Here is a 25,942-nt window from a genome sequence, read left to right as displayed (position 1 = left end):
ATAAAACCTCTGTTCAGTTTTTATTTCTGCATGTAGAGAAATAATTGAAACGCCATACTACTTATTTAACCTCCTCACTCCCACCGCCATCATATGACGTGACAGATCTTAGCTACAGACATCATTCAGATATTGTCGTTTTCAGCCGGCGACTCCCTACACCATAAGAATGATCATAGAGGCTGTTCCGCCGCTTGATCATTCTTACGGGGGGATACCCCCTGCCACCCTCCGGTGCTTCTACTGACTCATCGACTGATCGGTGAGTCAAATAGAGGATCCGCCGGCCTCGGATGTTGATCATAGAGATTTCCGGCGGACCAGATGGTCGCTGGAGTCTCTATGATCATCGGAGGCGGGTGCGATGTTATGACGTCACGCCCAGCATCTGCATTAAAAAAAAATATTGCCGCTTCGGCTAGGAAGCGGGGATCGGTTTATTTTTTTTATTTCAGGCTTCCCAGCCTAGTGGTGAGATGTGGAGTCTTATTGACCCCATATCTCACTATAAAGAGGACCTGTCATGTCATATTCCTATTACGAGGGATGTTTACATTCCTTGTAATAGGAATAAAAGTGATCAAAAATGATTTTTTTTCTAAAAAGTGTCAAAATAAAAAAAGAAAGTATAATTAACAATAAAAAATAATAATACGTTTTCAAAGCACGTCTGTCCCCATGTGCTTGCACGCAGAAGCGAACACATACATAAGTCCTGCCCACATATGAAAATGGTGTTCAAACCATACATATGAGCTATTGACGCGAACGTTGGTGTAAGAGAAATAATTTTGTCTCTAGACCTCCTCTGTAATTCAAAACATGTAACCAGTAAAAAAATTTCAAGCGTCGCCTATGGGGATTTTTAAGTAGTGAAGTTTGGCGCCGTTCCACGAGCGTGTGCAATTTTGAAATGTTACATGTTAGGTATCTATTTACTTGGCGTAACGTCATCTTTCACAATATGCAAAAACATTGGGCTAACTTTACTGTCTTTTTTTTTTTTTAAAGCACAAAACAGTTTCTTTTCCAAAAAAAAACACGTTCGAAAAATTGCTGCACAAATACCGTGCGAGATAAAAAGTTGCAATAACCACCATTGTATTCTCTAGGGTCTTTGCTTTGTTTGGGGGTTCTATGCAATTTTCTAGCAAAAAAATTATGATTTTTACATGTAGGAGAGAAATGTCAGAATTGGCCCGGGTGGCAAGTGGTTAATAGTCCAGACACAATTTTATTAGAGCAAGGGTCAAAGGGACAATAAAAGGAGTAGCCAATGTATTTTGGGGGCCACCAAATCCCCATTTCACCCCCTTTATTTCTGTCCCTGTCCCATCACCAGTTGACAAAGAGATGGAAAGTGAGACTAATCTATAATGGAGACAACACATTCTAAAGGTTTGGATTCTTTACTAATCTTCAAAGGCTTTCAAGGGTTTATTTACTAAAGGAAAATTCACTTTGCACTGCAATTGCACTTGGAAGTAAAGTTTCTGTAGATCTGAGGGGGACATGCAAGGAAAATAAAAAACTGCGTTTTTGCTTGCACATGATTGGATGATAAAATCAGCAGAGCTTCCCCTCATTTCAGATCTACGCCTCAGATCTACAGCAACTGCACTTCCAAGTGGATTTGCTGTGGACTTGTAATACAAAGTAGAGCTGTCTTTAGTAAAAAACCCCCAGTGTCTTCTTGTGTTGGTGAACCCCATGCCTCTCATTTCGTGTCCTGGTGTCATAGAGACAGGAAGTGAGGAAAAATCTTCCTAGTGGGCACACAGGCAGCAATATAAACTTGCCAGAGATTCTAATCCTTCCCTGCTTTATTCAAAACAAATTGGTTAATGCTAGTGTGGTTTGTTTGTGGGTTCAAATATGGCTGTGTCAAGCTCAATATAAATAATCACATGACCAGATGTAGGGTACACATATCTTTATTACAGTCCAATATAATAACATCAATAATTATCTGACAATCAATGTGCATTTATAGGAGTTTCTCCATCTTCTACGTTCTTTTTACTAAATTGGGATATCACTTTTTCTTTGCCGCAATGTTTTTACATATCCAGTTCATTCCATCCTGCATATAAAACAAAGACAAATATTTCAGTATAGATTACACTGTTCATTAGACATGTGCAGAACAGAAAAATGTCGTTTTGTTTCGGATAGATTTGTTATGCTACTAATTTGGTTTCGTAATTATTTTAGTTTCATTTAGTTTTCGTTCAGTTTCATTTTGTTGTCGTTAAAATTTGTTTTGTTTATTAATTTTCTAACAAATTCCAACTTTTCAGGACGATTAGAATTCAGATCGGTCTAGAAACGATCAACCAATTCAAATTCTGTATGAAGTTAAGCAGCGGGCTCGCAAACAAAACAATTTTTAACAGATTTCAATGAAATTCATTACTATTTCATTCAGAGATTCGGATACATTTGAATCTCCGAATAACCAAAAATTCATCCAAATTTGTATTCAGACTAAAACAAATTGCACATGTCTACTGTTCATAGATGTCATAAGTTTTATAAATCATGATTAGTGCATATCATTTTATTTTCATGAAATCTAATCGGTAACACTGGTTGCTCTCACCTGTTATATCTATTTATTCTTATTCTCTAATGTGCATCTCCTGTTTTACATTAACTGCTAGCAAAGTAGGATAGTTTAATGAGGCTTTTGCAGTTAGAACTTTGACTTTATACTGCCTCTGAAAAGCTATCCGAAGTGAATCACCTTGCAGAGAGCATTTCAAAGGCAGAGCGGAGACGATATGTTACCTGTCCACTTACCTGTCCAGGGAGCTCGCAGTGTCGGCACCCCAGCCGATCTTCAGATCGACTCGGTGCTGCCGCCGCCATTTCTGGTAAGGGAACCAGTGAAGACTTTCGGCTTTACTCCTGGTTTCCTACTGTGCATGTGTGAATCGCACTGTGCATTCTGAATAGTCCCTACTGTCTTCTGGGACCTGTGTGTCTGGAAGTGGGAGCAGAAACCTGGATTTGACAGGTATCCTCACCCCCTCCCCCTGAAAGGTACCAAATGTGGCACTGGGTGGGGGGTATCCGATCAGCGGAAGTACAATTTCTGGGTAGAACTCCACTATAAACTCTCCTTCACTCAAGAGTGCTCAGTGGAAGATGAAAGGGGTCTGATTGTCCCGTGGCATTGTGAGCATTAACCTCTCCCTCACTGAAAAGTGTCCGGTGAATACTGGAAGGAGGCATCCAATAATCCTGTACCATTGTGAGTAATAGCCTGGGCTCAGGGTCTAGTGACTGTGTGCTGTATGCCTTGGGTGGTTAAGCCAGTAGTATTGTTGTCAGGGATAGACTCTTAGACCCCATACACACTAGATTTTCTGCAGATTTTTGTCTTCAGATTTACCAAAACCATGTAGTGCAAGGGCCTGCCTAAATGCATACAAATTTAAACTCTTAAGGTTTGACCTCATATTATATGGATTTGAAAAATCTGAAGACAAAAACCTGCAGAAAATCTAATAGTGTGTATGGGGTCTAAGAAGGGCTCGGTCTCTGCCATATGTATTAACAAGGTGGGGTGTTTTCCTGCAAAGAATCTGCAAATCCGAAGCATCCCATATTACCCAACATCCCATTCCCAAGTTTTTCAGCAATAAAAATCCTAAGAGACATCCCCTAAATGTTGCTGTGTGCCTGGCTGTCTCTACACTGCCTGGGAAAGAATCAGCTATATTACAGCGGCTCCTATGGGGTAGCTCTAGTGCTTTGTGGTGACATTAGTGTTTTAGCGCATATTGCCACAGTGCACAAGTGTAAATGGGCCCTCAATCATGCAGCAATTTTCCAGTGTATTACATATAATTGCAGTATACACTAAGACTGTACTACCTGGATCCCTTCCCCAGAGAGGGCAGAGCAGGCTTGGATCTGCCATGTTCGGTCACGGTATGTATGCAGGTTGAGTCCAGAAGCAATATCTGCAGCAGGGGTGGCCGTCATTAAATCCTGCTTGTTTGCAAACACAAGAAGGGGGACACCCACTAAGTTGTCCTCTTCCACCAGTTCTGCCAGTTCCTGATGGTAACAAAAGATAGAATATATAGAAAGGTTAATTTATAACCAAGCTGTGCCTTGAGAAATCTACCCTTTGTGTTTAACTGCTCCTGAAAACAGTAATGTGCATTTTAATATGTGAATGTACTTAGGCCCTTCTGTTCTGTAACCAAATGACTATGTTGGGAGTTTGGTAACAAGAATAGATAGGAAATCTTGCAGTGGGGACAATTGTTCTGGTGACAAACCAGCCACAAATAGAATGACATTTTGCTGGTTAATCAGAAACTGGCTGAGTTCTGATCCATCTATAGACAGGTTGGCTGTACTGTAGTCAATCCATCCATCGAGTTCAACCAGTCCGTTGGATTTTTTTTCATGTGATCACTGCCAGCATCTTTAGCAGCTGGCAGTGATCATTGTATTCTGCCGGTGGGGAAGGCTCCCTGGCGTCAGAACACAACAGTGCTGGAGGGATTCCCCTATCATTACCGACTGTGTTAATAGGGGAATAAGGCCATTTCAATAGAATCCCAAAAACTAAGCAAAATAACTCTGTACCTGTATAAATAGTATGTGTTATTTGGTTAAAAAAAGCCAATGTTCCACAATGTAGAACATTGTTGGTCTACAAATGACACTTAACAGTTCAGGCCTGAGTAGCCAATTTCCATAGTAAAACAATCCCAACTGGAACATACATTAGGCACCCCAGTCTTGTCTCTTATTTCAGAATATTATTAATGACAAAACAAAGGAGTAAGAAAGCAGGTGGTCAGGGTGGAAGAAGGACCCTCTTTCCTCTGTTGCTTTCTGCACAAGGATCAGTTTCTGGCAAGTCTTCATGTAAAAGATTTTCAGAAAGATTATACCTGTCCTGTTTCTTCAAACCGTTTTCGATCTGCACTGTCCACTACATAAATCTGAAAAAAAATAAAAGCCATTATTGCAGCATGATGACTTTATTTCCTATTTATTTACGCATTGCAAATTCTGCATACATTTGTTTATTTTCAGGACCAATACAGTTATTTTTAATAAATATTTATAATATTTCATTTTTAATAAATAGTAAATAAATAAATTTAAATTGAATATTATTTAAATTTAATTTATTTATGTTTCCTTTCATCCTAGGCCAAATGTCTATTAAAATAGTTTGCCCACTTACTGTATGTCAGTATCTTTAGTAATGTCAACAAGTGTGAGGCAAGTTGTAACCTTATTTTGCTAAAAGTTCAGTTATAGGTGTACACTGCCAGAGTTGTAAGCACACAGTGCACTATTCCACCAATGAAAATGCACAAGCTGTGCAGCAACACCAAAAAATGGGAACCTCAACAATACTGGGAAGTCTGGAACATTGGGGAGGATTTACTAAAACTGGAGAGTGCAAAACCTGGTGCAGCTCTGCATAGAAACCAATCAGCTATCAGGGTTTTTTTGTCAAAGCTTAACTGAAAAAGGTGGAGTTAGAAGCTGATTGGCTACCATGCACAGCTGCACCAGAACCTGAGTGATTCATTTTAGTAACCCCCCCCTGTGTGTCACCCTTGGTAACCCTTCTGGTCTAGGCCACATTATATGTTTATGCTGAAATCCAGCTGCCCCGTCTATTTCTCTTTACCCCCTTCCAGTTAAAGTGGAACTAAACCTGCCTATCGTTTTCAGCCAAGAAAGCTGCCATCTTGGCCTCTGTTTAATCTACAACTGCCCTGTGATCAGGTATGACACCTGCCATTGGGTGATTTTACCATTTGGTTGAAAGCACAACCAATGGGAGTGTTCCATTTCTGGCACGTGCTGGAAATATAACTGTTTTTTTTAAACTTAAATGGACGGGTTTTCTTCCGCTTTAAAGACAGGGAGGGATGTTCCATCCCCTTATGGTTAAAGACTGGTCTGTTCTTTTCTACCTGCACACAAAACTTTGTTCTACTTTACTAACTGATATTTTACAGTGCTTTATAAGTATGCTTTTATATAGCAGTGTTAATTACTTTAAAAAAAAAAATGTGGATGAAATCAGCCTATTGTTAACAACTGATGTCTTTATAGATTTATATGTTATTGCTTAAATGGTACTAGGTTTTTGTGCTCCACTCTTTTTCAGGATCAAAAGCTGTTTGAATTCGTTACATGATGAAATTTGGAATCAGACTGTATAACTTGTGCTCAGCAGCAGGAATTTAAGTTTGGTAACTGGTTCAATTCGTTTAAACGACATGAGCTACTTTAAAGGGTTCATTCACATGGGGATGCGCATATTTTCTGCATAAATGCAGGTTCTTGCTGGCAGAAGATCCTGCAGAAAATATGCATCTAAAGTACTTGTGTTTAGACCTGTTTGGATGTGTACTACATTTAGATGTGTACCGTTCCTCCTTCATTCAAATAAATGTCTACACACTTATGCGCTTACAGGTTTATGAATGTTGAGGCGTGTTTTGCATGCAAAATCAGTAAATCTGTGCGGCCCTGGATGCAGAGGTGTCCTTCTTTTTTTCTGCGCCGCTAAATGCAGCACACATTATCGCAGGTAGGTGCAGCTGTGTGTTTGGACTCATTGATTGCTTTAGTGCTGTGTTTGGATTCGCTCAAAACTATGCACAGTGCACGTCTACGCAACTCAGTTTTTACCCATGTGAATGAGCTCTAAAGGCTCTCATCTGGGAGTTCTAAGAGGTCTCCGATCCAATTACTATGTGATGCAAGAGCCTTCTAAATAATAATAATAATTAAAAAAACTTCTTTTAGCTCCCTTTAGACAACCAAAACCTCCATTATGTATAGTATTCATTCTATCCCTCCCAGACACTGCAGCCAAAAGTGCGAGGATTTCAGTTTTGCCAATCCAGAAAGCGTTGACAGGACTAGGTGTGACCAGGCATAGATTGACAAGCAATGAATCAGCAGCAACAATGCTGCTAGCCACGGCCCACTTCTTATCCCAGTGTAGTAAAGTAGCCACAGCTTAGGGACAATGCCACTTTGAATTCTGTAGCAGCGCAGAAACATTATCTCTCATCAAAGGAAACTACATGAGGTGGACTTAACTGGCAGGATCAACAGGTATTTGTGAGACTTTGGGAAAATGGTAAATTCAGATGCAATTATAATTAAGTGCAGCATTGCATATTTTTTATGGGAGACCATAGTCCTACTATTAAATCAAAGGATAATTCCACTGTACTCATATTAATTAGTAAACGTATGTACATTTATTTTTGTTTTGCATTGGAGCCTACGTAGCATTGCAACCACAATCAGTGGATTGCAGGTACAATGTTCTGGCTCCTGCATACTACTCCTCCAGCTGCAAGTCATCCAGTACAGACCTTTAGTTACAGGGCTGGAAGACTTGCAGACTCAACAGGTGTTGGTGAGACTGTGCAGGTAGATTAAAGAAATCAGTGCAGATGCAAGTATAATTATCATTCAGCAATGATCTGTGTGGGCGGTAGAGGCTGCCACATTGGACTGATACATGTTGCAAGGAGAGGTGGAGCTTAGCTCTCAACCTGGACAGTCATAGCATATTACCATTGACCAAAGAGCTTCCCAAGCACACTGAAAAAGATTTAAGTAGTTATAAAGACACTTCTAGTCACCACGTGTTATTGTTGATCTGAACACTTTTATGATCTGACAACAAGATTGAAAGAGCTGAAAGACACACTTTAATATCATGCAGGGCTTTATGCAGGGCTTTATGTACTCCTTATTTATGAAGCTGGTAGCTTCATGTATTCATTAATTAGCACTACAATGTTTGGACCATCTGTATGCAACAATTGTTATCTCACCAGTAAGTCTGTGCTCCCAAGATATTTTTTCCAATGTGTTCGAATGGACCTTTGACCTCCAATGTCCCAAACTGATAGCTTCAGACCGTGAGACTGGACACTTTTGATATTAAAACCCTAAAACAAAGACTTAAAATGGTGAAAAATTTGCCAAATGCAACATTTGTAATAACCCAATTTTTACTGCCATAAAGTTTTGTGATGTACTGCTACATACTTCTGTTATACTACTCACTATGTTGAGTTTCACAGAATTCACATACATTGTTGTTGTTCACACATGTGGTAAGCAAAGGGACTATGACCTTACTAACTTCAGCGCACAGCTCACAACTTTAAACTCATATATCTAACAATGACCCCTCCCCCCCCCCCACACACACACACAAACACACACACACACACACACACATACAAAAGAGTGGTATTATTCAGTAAAATACTGATGAGTTACTACAAAAGTTCTTGGTGGAGGCCTAGTTCTTCTGTTTGTTCAACTTTGGCTTTGAGGGATATTATTCCACAAACTTGAAACTGTACCCACTAAAGATTTGGCCGTTGGGACCAATAGGTTATCCAAAATGGGATATTGCAACGATACAGAATTATAGTCTGAAGTTAGTCAACATTTGTTTTAAAACCTGAAACATATCTGTGTTGAAAAGATGTATCAGCTGCACCTCTCTTAGCTTATTTTACAATATTTATTAATAGTCAATAAGGTGACTGCATACAACAATGTCTACAATACAAATTTTCTGTTATCATTGTGAGCAAACCAGGCATGATGAAACACATCAGGGAAGGTTGGTTCTCAGATGCAGATACTTTTTATGCAATCAACTTACTGACTATTAATAAATACGGTAAGAGGAGCTAAGTGAGATTGGTGTGTGGCTGATACACCCAGATTGTCCATGTATCAGAGAGTTGAGTCTTGAGCAGAGCTATGAATTTGTGTAGTTTCTACACCTGTGTTGGAGTTATACTGCTGGCCTCCTCCAGTGCAAGGCGGGTCAATATTGTTGTTTTCCCAGCGTTGTCCAAGCCAAGTAGCACGATTCTAACTCCGTTGTCATTCAAATGTTCAACCTTTCTTAACTCTTCTACAAGGGACATCAAACCCTAAAAACATAATACAAAGTCAAAGATGTTTTTTGAAATCAGGAAATCTTAGATTCTTTTTCTAAACATTTAGATTTTATGTAGACTAGTAGATAAAGTAAACTAGTGTGTATCAAAAAAAAGGAACACACCACTCTACCCAGCACCATATTTTTGGGGTGTTGAACGATGCCCAGTGTCATTCAACCCACTTTCTGTGTGCCCGGGACATCAGGAACCTGCCCCTTAGGGGTGCCTCATCAAGCTCCCCAGGACTCACAGGATAAAGCTGCAGGGAACGATGCCATGTAATGCTCCGGAGGAATATGAAGACAAAGGACTCATAATGTCATATGACCAGATGGGAGACCCCTTGAAAAAAGATAAATATGCAGTAATGTGTTCTGGATGCTCTGGGAGAAAAGGGAGATTGGGGATAGAGGGCATGTTTAGGTAGAAATAGGTTTTAATCAGAGCTTTAAATAATTTTTCACAACTAACCTCCCATTCCGAAAAGTACAGAGGGTGCTGCTCATAACTTGACAACATAAAAAGCAGCCCCGCATACATGCCAAATAATCCATTGCTCCACTACAGATATAGGGGGTTGGTTTACTAAAGGCAAATAGACTGTCCAGTTGCTTCAGAGCTTAGTAAATGAGGTAAGGCTTCACTTTGCAAAGAATACCCAATCAAAACAGAGTCTCTGCTTATTTACTAAGCTCTGGAGCAACTGCACTTGCAGAGTGCAACTGCAATTTGCAAAGTGCACAATCTTTTTCCCTTTAGTAAACCCCATAATATCCATGCACTTACAGGCTCTTTTTCTATGAATACGCTTTCTGCCACAAAACATGTTAGAGAGTATAGTTATAGAAGTTATACAACATTGGACGAAACAATTTTTTAACTTTTAACTGTGGCTTTAAGCTGAGAAGGCAATGGAAGGACTTTTGTCAATGGAGGAGAGCACAGAAAGGGACGGGTGGAACCTTCTTCAATAGAGGCATACCCCACGTTTAAGTACGCAACAGGGTTTATTTACTAAAGCTGGAAAGTGAAAAACCAAGCTCACTTCTGCATATAAACCAATGAGCTTCAAGGTTTTATTACCAAAGCTTAATTGAACAAGCTGGGGTTAGAAGCTCATTGGTTTCTATGCAGAAGTGAGCCTGATTTTGCACTTTCCAGCTTTAGTAAATAAAGCCCATTGTGTACTTAAAAGTGGGGTATGCCTGTATACTGCATTGTTTGACTTGAAGCTATCAACCTTTGTAGGGCTGGAAATGCAATGCTGTGAAAAGGATCGACCATCACTGGAGAGAAGGTTAAACCAGCCTGCAGGGCGTGGCACATATTACATGGCTAGGGTACCCCAGATATATAATCCTTAACATTCCCAAACTTTGTTATATACAAATAACACTTGACACTGAACTGGAGAAAAGTGTCTGGCCATTTTATTAACAAATAAATATTAAAATCTCTGTAACATCAACAATCAATAACCAGTACCCGTAATGTATCACTAGAACTAGGTTGCAGGTCTTAGGAGGCATCCCATAACCCCATTCAGCTTGGGTATTACAGTTATACTCAATTATCCCCAGCCACACAACTCCAGCTCGGGGGCAAACCCATTTCACTTCACTATCCCCAGCCGCGCAACACCGGTTTGGGGACAAACATTACATCTCCAAATTGTTAATGCCTCCACAGACCCCAACCGCCACACGGCTATGCTAAGAAAATTAAAAGCAATCCACAATTGAAGGGTGGGAGGGTAGGACTTCCTTCTTCTTTGATTCCACCACGAGTCTGCTGCTGTGTGCTGTACTGTGCGTCACCCCTCACAGCAACCCCAACCTTTCTGAAAACCCCCAGCCACTCCTATTAGCCTTCCCCTCCTCACTACCCGTAATTAACCCCTTGTTATCAATTATACACTGTCTCCCCTATCATGCAGCCCTGCACCTATTTTTTTTTTTGCTACGGGCTTGTCTTTACAGGTAAGTTATATGACTGCAGCTATAGCAAACTATTTTTTAATTAAACATCAGTAAACTCTCTTACATTCCTGTCTGGGCATGGCAGCTAGTAATAAAGATATTTTAAAAGGTCACAATTGCTGGGAAATCTCTGCACAGCGTGAGGCTGATTGTGTAGTCATCACATATGTTGTTAAGCATATAAAGCATATGAATGTACAGTACACACCACAGCCCCAGACTTTGTTTTGATAATATTTAAAAGGAGAGAAAATAGAGGTCCACACACTTATCAAAATTTGGCTAGTCCCTGCTGAACCAGCTGAATTTCGATCTGTGTGTACCCAGTTTTAGACAATGGAGTGGCTATGGATATATTATTCTTGGACTTTGCTGAAGCATTTTGAACATTGCCCCACAGATGGTTAACCTGATTGTAAAGGTTTTTTTTTAATAACAAACATGTCATTCTTACCTGCTTTGTGCAAGGGTTTTGCACAGAGCAGCCCCAATCCTCCTTTTCTGGGGTGCCCCAGTAATGCCGCTGGCTTCTTCTCTTCTTTGGGTGCCCCCATGGAGAGCCGCTTTCCATGGGGGCACCTGTGTGGGCACGCTCACGTGCCATTGACATAGACAGCAGGACTCGGCACCACCCCGGCTCCCGTGTCAGTGGATTTGATTGACAGCAGTGGGAGCCAATGGCTCCTGCTGCTGTTAATTGTCGAATGAGGACCCAAGACAGTGACTGGAGCCGCTGGGCTCATGCTCCCGGCTGGAATGATCAGATTTCAACTGAGAGAGAAGATAGAGGCACAAGGGACACTTTGCATTGAATGGAGAAGACAGTGATTTATACTAGTGGCTATAGGAGAAGATAGTGAGGATTTCTAGCAGCTATAGCAGCTGCTAGCGATAAACACAAGTGAATCTAACAGGATGGTTGTACCCAGGGCTTTTTTTCTCAGCAAATAGGTGGGTTGAATAGTGTGGTTCAATTTCACTAACAGCGAGAGGGTCTTAAGGGGAATTAAAACACCAGGAGTGCAGCGTTTTGCAGGTGTACTACAAAGAGAGTGCAGAGTTCAGCCTTCTTCCACAGCCGCTTACCACTCCATCCCATTTTCACTCCTCCATTGTCCACATATCTTACTTTTGTTGCTGTATTAAGCTGAAGCACCCAGCCGGCCCTAGTACCTCCACCGTAGGTGACTTTTGTCTTTACAGGTGATAGTGGTAGGCAGAGAGCCTGAGCCAGAGGTGGTGGAACTGCGTTCCACCAAGTTCCAGTTGAAAAAAAGGTTCTACCCAAGACGGTCAATCGATCAACTTTGTATATTCAGCCTGCCCACACATGGTTCCTGGGGAACCGGCCAAGATTCGAACTGTCTATGGCCGGTCTTGGGCTTTAATGGTGTATCTCGTATTTCAATGTTTTCAAATTTTATAGTTTGGAATTAATAGTACTATTCATGTGTTTATAGATTACACAAAATTTGTCCCTACAAGGTGTCTCTGACATGCTGACCTGGATAAACTATTTAATTAAGCAATTTAGTGAAAAGTGTGGTTTAATGTTAATACATAAAAAGTTATGCACTTGGGGTCTAAAACATGTAACAGTATATAACCTGGGGGGTCCGTCTGGGTGTACAGCTTCTAGAGAGCAAGATATTTTCTTGTTTCATAGGAGAGAGAGAAAAGTAATCTTGCCCTGTACAAAGCTTTAGTAGGATGTCACCTTCAAAATGCAGTTCAGTTTTTGACATCAGTTCACAAAAAATATGTTGCAAAATTTAAGAGAATGCAGAGAAAAGCCAATAAATTGATTAGGGGCATGGGGGACCTCAGCTAAGTAGTCATTTTATTATTTTATCACCACGTAGAAATACCTATTGTAATCTTACTTGGTAAAAGGTTGTTCACTTTAAGATAATTCCAAATAAGGAAGCACTGTTTTCATCTAGAGGAAAAGAAATTCAACTGCCACTTATGAAAATGCTTTTTACAGTAAGAGCTGTTAAGGATAAGTTTTTCCTAATGCCCAAAATATAACGTTTATAAGTTACCGCACAATACATTGTTGCTCCAGAGAGTATCCTATTGCTTGTGGGGATCAGAAAGAACCTTTTTTTAAGAATTTTACCAATGCCTTATATGGGTTTTACACGTTAGGGTTCTGTGGATACGGGTTTTAAATAAGGTGAATTTTGTTTATTGATTGAACTTGATGGGCATACATACAGTATGCACCTTTTTTTTTTAAATTTGGCTAAATCAGTAACCAGGGGAGGACTGACCATTCGGGCACTTGGGCACTGCCCGAGGGCCCCATGACACTAAGGGGCCCCATCAGGGTTGCCAGCCTCAATAAAACCAGGGACAGTATGTAAAAATCCGTTTGTTTTTTTAAATCCCAAGATTATAGCTGCCCCGCCTCTCCAGTACCTTTTCAGTGTGTATGTGTATTCTGTGTGTGTATACTGTGTGTGTATATTGTGTGTGTGTGTATACTGTGTGTGTGTGTGTGTGTGTGTTTACTGTGTGGCCCCATAATCTATTGCCTGGGGGCCCCATAATCTTCTCCTATTGCCTGGGGCCCCCATAATCTTCTCCTATTGCCCGGGGTCCCCATGAGTTGTCAGTCCGCCCCTGTCAGTAACTATAAGAGTAGTATATTTAAATATAAAATAAATGATGAAATAAAATATTTGAGGTGCTCTTTTATTTTTTAATCACTGGGGTATGCTTTAAACTTATCAAGTATCTAAAGAGAATGCATAACACATTATTGAATAGACACAATTCTTGGCATGTCTTACCTTTGGTAAATATTTATGGCTATTAATGGATTGTTTGGAATGCAAATGGAAAATGTAATGCTTCTACCAGAAGGGAGAATCTTTCGGATAACAATCCTGACTTCAAAGAATCTCTAGATTTGTTCCATTCATGTGTGCTGCTGCAAAACAACTCTCTCCTTTGTCACTAGTATGACAGTTTGTGCCATCCATTGGTATACCAATGTCATAGGATAGAGTTGTTCTTTTATTGGCAGGTGTTTAAATTCAAGAGGAGGGTTTTAAACAGGGTGTGGTGGGAGGAAGCAAAAGATAGTGCCTTAGATGAGCCGGCCTGCTTGAGTATGATGTGTGCCTTCATCTCCTGTGTAAATATTTGCAAGCATACAACGTATTTCCAGACTGTGCAAGTGAGGTGAAGTTCTGCATGTGCAAGTAAAGGCAGTGGAGGTTATGACAATCGTTCCATATTCCCATCAGTACATGCCTGACGAAGGGGTCCTGTATGGCTCTGAAACTCTGCACTCTCTTTGTGGCATGATCTTTCTTTAATAAAAATTGGTTTGGACCCATGGTGTGCTTGGCAATGTTTAACAATGTATTGTGCATGTTCCAGTCTCTAGCTGATGGTTGCTGCAGCACCATTACTTTAGAGTCTATTCCCAGAACATATGCAATGGGAATATGGATAATTCGTTGTTGTGCCAGACAGGCTGGTCTGAGTATTTAAAAAACTGCTGATTTACTGGGATTTTCCCACACCACCATCTCTAAGGTTTACAGAGAATGGTCCAAAAAGAGAAAATATCTAGTGAGTGGCAGTTGTGTGGACAAAAAATGCCTAGTTGAAATCAAAGGTCATAGCAGAATGGTCAGACTGGTTTGGGATGATAGAAAGGCAACAGTAACTCAAATAACCACTCGTTACAACCAAGGTATGCAGAATACCGTCAGTGCATGCACAACACTTTGAAGCAGATTGGCTACAGCAGCAGAAGACCACACTGGGTGCCACTCCTGGCAGCTAAGAACAGGAAACTAAGACTACAATTCACACAGGCTCACCAAAATTGGACAATAGAAGATTGGGAAAATGTTTCCTGGTCTCGATTTTAGCTGCGACATTCAGATGGTAGGGTCAGAATTTGGTGTAAACAACATGAAAACTTTGATCTACCCTGCCTTGTATCAATGGTTCAGGCTGGTGGTGTAATGGTGTGGGGGATATTTTCTTGGCACACAATGTGCCCCTTAGTACCAATTAAGCATTGTTTAAATGCCACGGCCTACCTGAGTATTGTTGCTGACCATGTCCATCCCTTTATGACTTCAGTGTACCCATCTTCTGATGGCTACTTCCAGCAGGATCGTGCACATTGTCACAAAGCTAAAATCATCTCAAACTGGTTTCATGAACATGACAATGAGTTCACTGTACTCCAATAGCCTCCACAGTCACCAGATATCAATCCAATAGAGCACTCTTGGGATGTAGTGGAATGGGAGATTCGTATCATGGATGTGCAGCCAAAAAATCCGTAGAACCTGCATGATGCCATCATGTCAATATGGACCAAAATCTCTGAGGAATGTTTCCAACACCTTGTTGAATTTTTCCCACAAAGAATTAAGGCAGTTCTGAAGGCAAAAGGGGGTCCAATCTGGTACTAGCAAGGTGTACCTAATAAAGTGGCCGGTGAGTGCATATTTAAAATATGATAGACTCCATTATGTGGCCAAAGCTGAAAGGGATTCTGTCACTCTTAAAAAAGGAAAGATGTTGTCAGATATAAAGTGGAGAAGTACACACCCACTCCAGCCTCTCAGACATCACTATTGGACAGTGTGACAGCCCATCATAGGGCTATTAGGAATGTGATCGGGAGGGAGAGATTGGATTAGCTCTACATTCGGCCATAGCAGGGACAATAGGGGCTCTTCTTTGTGCCTGCACTTTATGCCTCCAAGCAGCTCACTTTAGAATACAAATTGTGAAGTCTTGCTGCTGAAGTCCCACTCACTAGACCCCTTTCACACTAGAGGCATTTTTCAGGCGCTACATCGATAAAAATAGCGCCTGCATGGCACTTAAGAAAAACCTCAGCAGCAAACCCAATGTGAAAGCCCGAGTGCTTTCACACTGGGGTGCTGCGCTGGCAGGGCGTCACAAAAAGTCCTGCCAGCAGCTTATTTACAGCGGTGTAGGAGCGTGAATTCACCGCTCCAACAATGCTCTTCCACTGCTCTTGCCCATTGAAAACAATGGGGCAGCGCTGCTATACTGCAGTGCAAAGCGCCGCTGCAGAGGTGGTTTGCGGGTGGATCTATCCCATTTTAAGCCACTAGTGGGACAGCAAAAACTATGGTAAGACCCCTTTCACACTGAGCCATCCCGGGCGTCAGCGGTAAAGCGGCAATATTTTTAGTGCCGCATTACTGTTGTTTTAGCAGTGCTATTCGGCCGCTAGCAGCACGGTTTTAACCCCCCGCTAGTGCCGGAAAAGGGGTTAAATCCACCCGCAAAATGCCACTGCAGCGGCGCTTTGCCGGCAGTATAGCAGCGCTGCCCCATTGTTTTCAACAGGCAGGAGCGGTGGAGGAGCGGTGGAGGAGCGGTGGAGGAGCGGTGTATTCACCGCTCCTACACCGATGCAAAGAAGCTGCTGGCAGGACTTTTTGTGATGCCCTGCCAGCGCAGCGCCCCAGTGTGAAAGCACTCGGACTTTCACACTGGGTTTGCAGCTGAGGCTTTTTTCAGGCGCTATGCGGGTGCTATTTTTGCGATGTAGCGCCTGAAAAATGCCTCCAGTGAGAAAGGGGTCTAAAGCAGCTCTAAAAATAGCACCGCTTTACCGCTGATGCCCAGGGTGGCTCAGTGTGAAAGGGGTCTTAAGGCAAGGCAGAGCAAAACAATAGCTATTGTTGAAAGGAGAGATTGGAGGTATGGTTCATTTCTGAGCCTTAAATCCTCAGCCAACATTAAAATGAAATTGTGGAATCAAAAGCTTTTTATTTTATACTTTATTGCGCAGGAGAGGATAGATTTAAATCTTGTATTAAAAATCGGGGTAAATTGTAATCCTCTATGTATTCCACCAAGTGGGTGCTACAAATACACAGGTGTAGCAAAGCTGACGTGTAAAATTTTTATTGTCCAGATTGGTAGTTGAGTTCTGGTGGTCAAAATATACTGTACATAGTTGGTAAACTGATAATGTAGTTATTTCAGCAGAGCAAACACTTCAAGCTGACGGTAGTAATCTGCCTTTTCTATAGCTAGTAATATGTTAACCTGCTGGTGTCATGCCACTGTCATGGTAAATTAATCCACAGATTAAATGGTTTTTCAACAGGATTAGACCGATCATTTTGGCTGTTTAGGACGCAGCTTTCAGGATAGAGTTGACCTTAGGTGATCTGTTTTGGGGAAAAGACCACTATAAGGTTTATAATTTGGCAATGACTGCCCAATTTTTTTTGGGACATAAAAGTTGTACTGACTGCTGAGCATATAATTATGTGTGTTCTTAGAATATGGCTGTACATACAGTATGCCTAACACGATAACAATAAAAATGTCTCTTATGTTTAAAAAAAAAAAGCCACTTTGCAACTGAGTACAAGTATTTTGTAGAGGCAAGGGAGACACGAAAATGCATTATACAACAAAGATAAAAAGGTAAAAATGCTACTGATCTAGTCACTGAAAAAATACACATTTTAATGTGTGTTTTAATGTGTCATACAGAAGGGTGACATAAATGAATCAATGTTTTGCCCCTGCTGGGCTTTGCATGGCCAATCTTTGCACCAGTTCACCAACAACAACAGCGTGTAATGTGAAGGCTTGCCTAACAAACTATTTAATTAATATCCAATCAAACATCTGCAATAAATATTTCTTAGAAAATGTAAAAGTGAACATACAATATGTATAATGTGCAATGTGATGGGGGTGACCAGCTTTCTTCACTCTCAAATTTCTGTTATCACATTTATTACAAATATATTAGATATATATTTAAATGTATGTATGTGTATTTATTGATTTATTTAATTACATTCATTAATTAATGCATCTAGTGGAAATTTAAATTATTACATTTAGAGCTTTTTCCAATGATGAAAATCCTCAGCTCGGGAATCCTGCTTAAAATGTGGTTTGGATGAAGAAAACAAAATAGTTTTCGCATAGCCCAATAAATTGTTAAATCTGGGAGGCCTCCACCCACTTGAGTTTTCATGGTTTGTAAATTACAGCTCTTACAGAGATTTAGTAATGGTTTCATTACTGCAATTAAATTAAATATCTAGTCATACTATATATATTTGATTCTAGATATGACTTCATTTACTAAATATCAGCAGGAAAACCACAGAAAATAGATAATAACAGGCATTAGTATAATAATGTAACACTAGAAATACATATATTTTATTTATTGTCCAGTTTTCTGTTTTCTAATGTCTTATGTGTCATATAGTAATTTGCCAAATTTGGATTATGTATCCTCGCAATTCAAAAAAATGAGTGTAATATTACCATGCAAACATTAACTTTTTTTTTCTTTTCATAAAAATGTATAAATAGTCACATAAAACTAAAACATATATTCATTTATTAGCATTGATTCATATACATTTTTTCATTCATAATTGTATATTTATATTCTGCCCTATCTTGTACATTCTCACATATAATTATATTTTTAAACAACCTAAATTTATTTGTAAATGTAATATTCTGTTAATTGTATTTTGTTAATACATGTCATGACAATATTCACTATGTACATATATATTTATTTCATGCTTTATTTCAATCATTTTATGCTTGCTATTATATTTTTCTTGCCATTGAAATGCAGTCTAAGCCAACCAGCAAAAACTTACAGAGATAGTGATTGGGACACACTCTGGCATAAGAAAGTAATTACATCTATTTTTATCAATCTTTCTATTTTTTTTTCTTTCTATCTATCTATATGCTTTTTTTTCAAATATATATAGATAGATAGCTATAGATATATCTATCTATCTATATATATTTGAAAAAAAGCATATTTCTTGGAGCCACAGTTTTCCGTGGATGGTAGTTAACGCTGTATATCTGAAGTATAAGACCCCATTCACACCTGAGCATTTTGTAGCTTGAAGCCTGAAGCTACAAAACGCTAGAGGGGAAAAAATCTATTATTCTCAAAGGAGATGGTTCACATCTCCACTCCATGTCGCCGAACGCCTGAAGCTCAAACAAGTTCCAGACCCTTTTTTGTCCCTCGAATTGAGCAGATTCGGGCGTTTTTCTTCTTTTAACATTGGTGACTTTTTGCCCTGCACAAAATCGCGTCAAAACGCGGTAAAAAACGCTGCAAAAAGCGCCGCAAAAAAGCTGCAAAATCACGCCATTTTCTGCTTGAAAACGCTACGCTCAGGTGTGAATGCAGCCTTAGTGCCATGGTTTTAGCAGAAAGAAAGCATCATTTTTTTTCACACCACCCTCTATATATGACCAAATCAATTAATATATTAATTAATATTAATATACCAGTAACCAACAATAATCAAATAACAATATGTGTTTACATATGTTTGCACTTACCTTTTGCACTTCACCCATAATGCTACATTCCTTATGTACAGGAGTCTTGTAAAGAAACCATTAAGTGGGGTTAAAGTAAAGTGTCTGTGGTTACAGTGGTAGCAGCATTATAATGAACCGTTTTCTATATATTTTTCCCAGTGTGCAGCACACTGTCAAATAGGAGTGCTAGAACAAGGATTAGGAAGACCGACTTAGTTGCAGTTTTTGTCTCAGCATTAAGTAATTACCTTTCTAATCCCCATGCCATCTGTTGCCACTCTGCTGTAGGTAGTATATCTCTTTCACACAAGACACAACTATAAACGGCCACACGCATTATGCAACCTTAGATGGCAAAGCTTTAGCAAGGAACAAAAGAAGACCACACTTATATGAACATGTAAACTATATAGCGAATCTTCCTTATTTTATGTCTTCAGATGCATAAGATAAAAACAGGTACAAGTAAGATGTATATGCTGGATATATTTGGTAGTGATTTATCTGTGATATTAATTGTATTCACTGATAAATTTCCTTTAATATCTTCCTTGTTTAGAGTGGACAGGGCATTTTTATAAGGCACTGCGGTAACTCATAGCTATCAGCCTTACATTTTACCAAGTACATCTGTGCTTCCTGCATATTCTTGCACCTAATAGGTAAGCGCTTTCTTTATTTTTTTAATTAGAGAAGAAATTGTTAATCAAATTCTTTCATTCACTGTATAAGAAGAATACCATTTGGAAATCTGAACTGCAGAAAAATAACCATAAACAAAGCATACACATATGTACCAAACAGCATTATTTATCAAAAAGTTATTTTGGATTTATTTCTGTTAAAATACATTTAGCATTGAGTTTCACAATAAATATTCAAGGCAGTACACACTTTACATTTTCTTTCAATAAGGAACATAACAGCTAATACCGTAAGGATAAACAGAATACACCAATAATATATGTGAAAATCTCATTTTATAATGATGAATATACACTGGAATTTAGTAAATGCCTGTTTGCATGAGGTAATGAATCTATAGTTTATGGGCCCATTGACCTATTAGATAAGGTCATAAGTGGCAATATAGAACCAGGAAAAGCTAAATAGCGGAAAAAGGAGAGAGCACAAAGAGGATCAAGATGCAGAAAGGGGGGAGAGTTTAAGTAGACATACGAGAAAAAGAAGGGAGGTGGAAAGGAGAGGAAGGTGTAGAAAAAGAAGAGAAAGAGGGAGGAGGGAACAAGGTTTAGTTAAAGTTTGAAAGCATATAATGCATAATCCAGGGTTTCCAGACCTTTTGAAATGTAGATATATTGGCCTTCTAATAAGGACAAGTAAACAACAGACAGAACGCCTCAGGGGATCATGTAAACACTAGAAACAGGGAGCGAAAGAGGGGATGAGTTATGGGTTGTAGATGCAAGTGATATTCATTGCCTTCCTATCTGCAACTTACAAACCACAATTTCTACTCATTTGTTGAATTAAATCTAGTACTGCCCCACCTTTTTTTTAAAACTATTCCTCTCTATTGCTCTCTCTTTCTTATCCCCACCTTGTTTTTTGTACTCTTCCTCTCTTTTACTGCTCTCTCTTTCGCTTACCTTTTTTTTTTTTTCCTCTACCCAACCCCCCTACCACTTTCCCTAAGGTCATCAAACTTTTAATCTCCCAAACTATAAAACTGCTGAAAAAAAGGACTATGGGTTGATTTACTAAAACTGTAGTGTAAAAAATCTGGTGCAGCTGTGCATGGTAGCCGATCAGCTTCTAACTTCAGCTTTTTCAATTAAGCTTTGGCCCAAAAAAAACTGAAAGCTGATTGGTTTCTATGCACAGCTGCACCAGATTTTACACTCTCCCGTTTTAGTAAACGAACCCCTATACATAAACAGCAGATTACCAGATTCCTTGTGTAATCCATCTAGCTGCCCCAATATATGATTCTTAGGATCAGACATGCTTACTTCTTTGATCAGATGTGTTTTCTAAAAAAACATTATACAATATACTGTTTCATAATCTCTTTTGATTGTTGGTCACGTTAATGCTGTACATTCGATTGGTATGTCACTAATCTGTCTAAAACACAGTAACAACCCTCGTAAAAAAAAAAGTATGGGATTCTCGGTTCAGGCTGTATATTGGGCCAAATCAAATTGTAAGCCCCACGGCCTTTGTCATTCGGTTGTAAAAAAGTATTTACTACTATTGAACTTCTGACATTTTAGTAACAAGGGTGAAGCTTAGCAATGGGAGGGGTGGAACTAAATCTTGGATTAGTTGGATTAGATAACAGTTAAGGTTTTACAGATGTACTGCCTGGGTCTGAGATCCAAGGGGATCCACAGGCACACATGGCTAATTCAGCATTTTTGGGGTAGAGGGTAATGAGAAAAATACATCATGCCTATAAAGTAGCATAGAATATGATGGAAGAAATATAGTTAAAATAATTGTTATAATAAAATGAAGGATTGTAGAGTTTCTGGAGTCCAAACACTCTCCAATTGCAATACATACACTTAAAATACATACTGTATAAACCAATACAATAACAGTCTATTTTTTTTAAAGATCATGTAACCTCAGGAGTGTTTTGATTTGTAGATCTAGTACAGTGATGGCCAACCTTGGCACTCCAGATGTTTTGAAACTACATTTCCCATTATGCTCAACTACACTTCAGAGTGCAAGAACATCAAGGGAAATGTAGTTCCAAAACATCTGGGGTGCCAAGGTTCGCCATCACTGATCTAGTAGCTCACGGTACTGAATTGTTCTGGTTGTTGACCTTGTGATAAGCCTTCCATATTCTCACTGTCTTGTCCCATGACACTGTAACATACTAAAAAGACAGACTAGTAAGTAAGACCCTATGCATATTTGCCTTTTATGTATTTTTATTTTACGTAAAAGTGCATAAGCACCATACCTGCTTCATCTCTGGAATGTGGATGAGGGACCGGATAAGGTCTGTATGTCCAGTGTTATACTGAACCTGAAGTAGAGAGTCTGGATCATAAACCCTGAGGATAATAAAAGAAATAATGACATGTTAAATATTTTTCAATATAAAAAATAAATAAAAAATATGTAGCAAATATGTGACCTCCTATATTTAAAGTATAAGTAAAGCTACATTTTTTTGATAGAGTGGTTAGGGGTTAGAACATCTGTTTGGGGGTTATTGCTGCTTGTTTCCCCACTAGGCAGATTTGCCCCTCCATTTGTCCTGGTGATCATTGACACCCAGACAGAAAATTAAGGGAAATCTTCCAATGGGAACATTTGTTCCAAAGAACTATCCCACCATTTGTATAGATCTCCTCTTATTTCCTGTTGCATCTTTAGTAGTACAAGTACAAAGAAATCTCCCTAATGGGGTACAGACAGCAAAATAAATAGACAAGACGGGAATGCTAGGGTTATTTTTTGAGCAATTTCCTGACTATAAATATGCAGTAAAGATGTCAGACCATTATACCCTGGTGTATATGTGCAATTCCACTATTAGCTGCATGGGGCAAGGCATTACATGGCATTACTTGGGTAATATGATCTTATACACACAGTCATGTAAGTTTTCAAACTACAAAACAACCTACAAATTAAGAGTGTTACAATGTTGCCAACAGAGATGAAAATGGAAATATTGGAAAGGGAACCATACCTCTAGGTAAAACTAAGTACCATAATTCAATTACCCTAAAGGCAACAAGAATGTATGTTTGGAAAATAATTGTATATTCCTTGAAGAATTTCTGTGGAATTCACTCCCTCTTTTTAAAAATAGATCACTTGTTCTATAATGCACTGGTGCACACTATTGATCTAGCCAGCTTTGTTACTTCAGTTGCTAGATTTAAGTGGGGAATAGTGACAGGTCACCTACCAATACTCCTCATGGACCTTCACTGCCTAGAGGAGACGTTTGCTTACCATGCACATACAGATTGCTTGTTAAATAGTGTGTTGTTTAAATACCCAAACATTGGCTGCACCTGATAGGAAGCAGTCATTTTTCAGCTGACAGTTTTCCCATTCAAGTCTTCCATTTTCTTTGCCGACAGGGCTACCCAAAACTCGAATTCTAGCCAAATCAACCAAAATTTGACCCGTGTATGGCTAGCTTTAGAATGAGTCGGCATCACAGTTCATTTATAGCGGCTGTAACCCTACAAAGAAAAAAAAAGCTTCTGTTCCTTTTAAACATGATAAATATCTTAGTGCTCAGTCTCTCTCCCCTGCCTCTCATTTCTGTGTTTGAGAGCTGATTTCCTCCCTGCCCTTCCCTTCTCCTCCTGCCGCTATTCCCTGCGGCTGTAAAGTAAGATTTACAAATAACTGGCATCCCCTCTGTTGCATGAAGATATAAAGTACTGTGTCAGTTTTTCTAAAATTATAATCCTAAATACCTTCTTGCACAGTGCCGCTATGTGATCATGTGATCGGTCTCTGCTGCCCAGCTGATGTTAGAGGGGAATCTAAACCCCCTTCACTGCTCTCTTTAGATCGGGGAAGGAGAGCGGAGGGAGGTCATGTGATCGCACAGCAAAGCTGTGCAAAAAGGTATTTAAGATTATAATTTTAGAAAAACTGACACACAGTACTTTATATCTTCATACAACAGAGGGGGTGCCAGTTACTGTATTTGTAAATCTGACTTTACAATTACTTAAAGTTGCCAAGTAAATGGTATTACAGTGGTAGGGGCAGATTCAGTCTGCAAAATACCAAGTTATACAAAAAATTAGTCAGCCTTGTTGTCTCTTTTAATGTTAAAGTAGTTTTAGGAGAGATCCTTATACATTGCTAAATGCATGAATCTAATTCAGTAGTTTATGTTTTCTAGAAATTGGAAAACTTGTTAAGTTTGTTAATTACCTGATTGTATCTTGCACACCTGCAGCAATGCATCCATTCATCTGGTCAATGCAGATACAAGTAACTACTCCTTTAGTGTGCAGGATCTTCTCACATAGAGCTCCTTCTGCACCCTGCATAAATAAGACATGTTGATTTGAAAAATACTATTTTGATGATGGTACCTATTTCTCAGAAGCAATTGTTAAAAACCAGTTTGTGTTTACTTTAATGAATTTTGTCAAATCTGCACATTTTATGGATCCAACTAATAAACTAATATACAAATACCTTTTGCAATGTCTAAAAGTGAACATTTTAAAATTGTAAAACTTTGTAAGCAACTGTAGATAGTTAGGATTAGTAGGCTGATTCTGTTTGCCCCACATGGGCAAAGAAAATAAGCTCCTCTTCAGAAAAATTTGTAAGAAAGACTTTTCAATTCTTATACCACTGTGAAGTGAATAATAGCTGTTTGCTAACTTATCTTATCAGATCTTGATTGATTTGATGGTCTTGGTTTTATGTTATAAAAAAAAAAACCTTAAATAGCTACCCATATTCTAATGGTTCCATCTTCAGAGCCAGTGATCCACTTGTCTACAAGGTGATGCCACACAACTGTGGTGACCTCTGCTTCATGTCCCTTTAGAATATTTACAAGGGTCATCTCAGAACTGGCTACTCCAAAATGACGTATATAAACTTGTCCATCACTGGAGGAATAGGCAAATTCTTTCCTAAAAGAGGAATAGTATATGAAACAATTAAAATGATTGGTTCTGATTTTATAAAATGTAATATACATTATAGTGATGATTTACTAAAACTGGAGAGTGCAAAATCTGTGCATGGTAGCCAATCAGCTTCCAACTTCAGCTTGTTCAATGAAACTTTGACAAAAAAATCAACTAGATGCTGATTGGCTTCTAAGCTGAGCTGCACCAGATTTTCCACTCTCCAGTTTTAGTAAATCAACCCCTATATCAGCTATTTTCCATATCTATATATACGTTATAAACTGACTTGTCATTGTGATGTGAATTGGCTGAGAGGCATTGCATTTTCAGCAAAACTTAAAGTGATAATAAAGGCTGTAATTATTTAACCTAAAATGAAAAAAGAGGTTTATACTCTTAGGCCGCGTACACACGGGCGGACTGTTCGCCCAACCTTGTCCGCTGAACAGTGTTTGGGCGGACAGTCCGCTCGTGTGTGGGCTTTCAGCGGACAGTTTCAGCGGACAGTTTGACGGACAAAGTCTTTCGGAAATTCCGAAAAACTGTCCGCTGAAACTGTGTTTGAGCGAACAGTCCGCCCGTGTGTAGGCTACTTTCGAAATGAGCAAACTGTTCCCGCTCGGAGGAAAGTCTGCTCATTTCGAGGTAGGCGGGGCCCGCGACGGAGACGTTGCGGGCTCCGCCGCCTGGAATGGGCTTAAAGGGGAACCCCAACGCCGAAAAAAATCGGCGTGGGGGTTCCCCCAAAGTCCACAACAGACCCTTGTCCGAACACGCTACCCGGCCGGCCAGGAAAGGGGGGCGAGCGAGCGCGCCCCCCCTCCTGAGCCGTACCAGGCCGCGTGCCCTCAACATGGGGGGGTGCCTTGGGGAAGGGGGGGCCGCGCGGCCCCCCCACCCCAAAGCACCTTGTCCCCATGTTGATGAGGACAAGGGCCTCTTCCCGACAACCCTGGCCGTTGGTTGTCGGGGTCTGCGGGCGGGGGGCTTATCGGAATCCGGG

General features: G+C 39.7%; 2 protein-coding genes across 6 annotated transcripts in view; both read right to left on the bottom strand.

The window, feature by feature from the left end:
- Positions 1-1,918: 1,918 nt before the first annotated feature.
- Positions 1,919-19,527, bottom strand: LOC143963036 (ADP-ribosylation factor-like protein 3). Of its 4 annotated transcripts, none has more exons than XM_077472587.1 (6): positions 19,346-19,516; positions 8,826-8,978; positions 7,854-7,970; positions 4,920-4,970; positions 3,883-4,068; positions 1,919-2,083 (listed from the first exon to the last, which is right to left on the bottom strand). In XM_077472587.1, the coding sequence occupies exons 1-6, from the start codon at positions 19,361-19,363 to the stop codon at positions 2,036-2,038; spliced, it is 573 nt and encodes a 190-aa protein (XP_077328713.1). In that variant the 5' UTR covers positions 19,364-19,516; the 3' UTR covers positions 1,919-2,035. The 4 variants fall into 4 exon arrangements, with proteins under 4 accessions (XP_077328713.1, XP_077328712.1, XP_077328711.1 ...); XM_077472586.1 differs by lacking the exon at positions 19,346-19,516 and adding an exon at positions 15,034-15,276; XM_077472585.1 differs by lacking the exon at positions 19,346-19,516 and adding an exon at positions 9,110-9,142.
- Positions 19,528-20,133: 606 nt separating this feature from the next.
- The window catches only part of LOC143963034 (uncharacterized), an 83,627-nt gene continuing 77,818 nt past the window's right edge, over positions 20,134-25,942 (bottom strand). For both annotated transcript variants that reach the window (XM_077472581.1, XM_077472582.1), the window contains exons 15-18: positions 24,756-24,939; positions 24,221-24,333; positions 22,269-22,362; positions 20,134-22,181 (exon numbers count right to left, since the gene is read on the bottom strand). In XM_077472581.1, coding sequence (XP_077328707.1) covers positions 22,098-22,181; positions 22,269-22,362; positions 24,221-24,333; positions 24,756-24,939 — 475 coding nt within the window. In that variant the 3' untranslated portion in view covers positions 20,134-22,097. The remainder of the gene's footprint in view (positions 22,182-22,268; positions 22,363-24,220; positions 24,334-24,755; positions 24,940-25,942) is intronic.

Source organism: Lithobates pipiens, unplaced genomic scaffold (genome assembly GCF_037356315.1).
Source record: "Lithobates pipiens isolate NorthernLeopardFrog02 unplaced genomic scaffold, aLitPip1_a1.2 Scaffold_8, whole genome shotgun sequence".
Classification (NCBI taxonomy): Eukaryota; Metazoa; Chordata; class Amphibia; order Anura; family Ranidae; genus Lithobates; species Lithobates pipiens.
The sequence above is the reverse complement of the archived record's forward strand: the minus strand, read 5'-3'. Positions and strand labels throughout refer to the sequence as shown.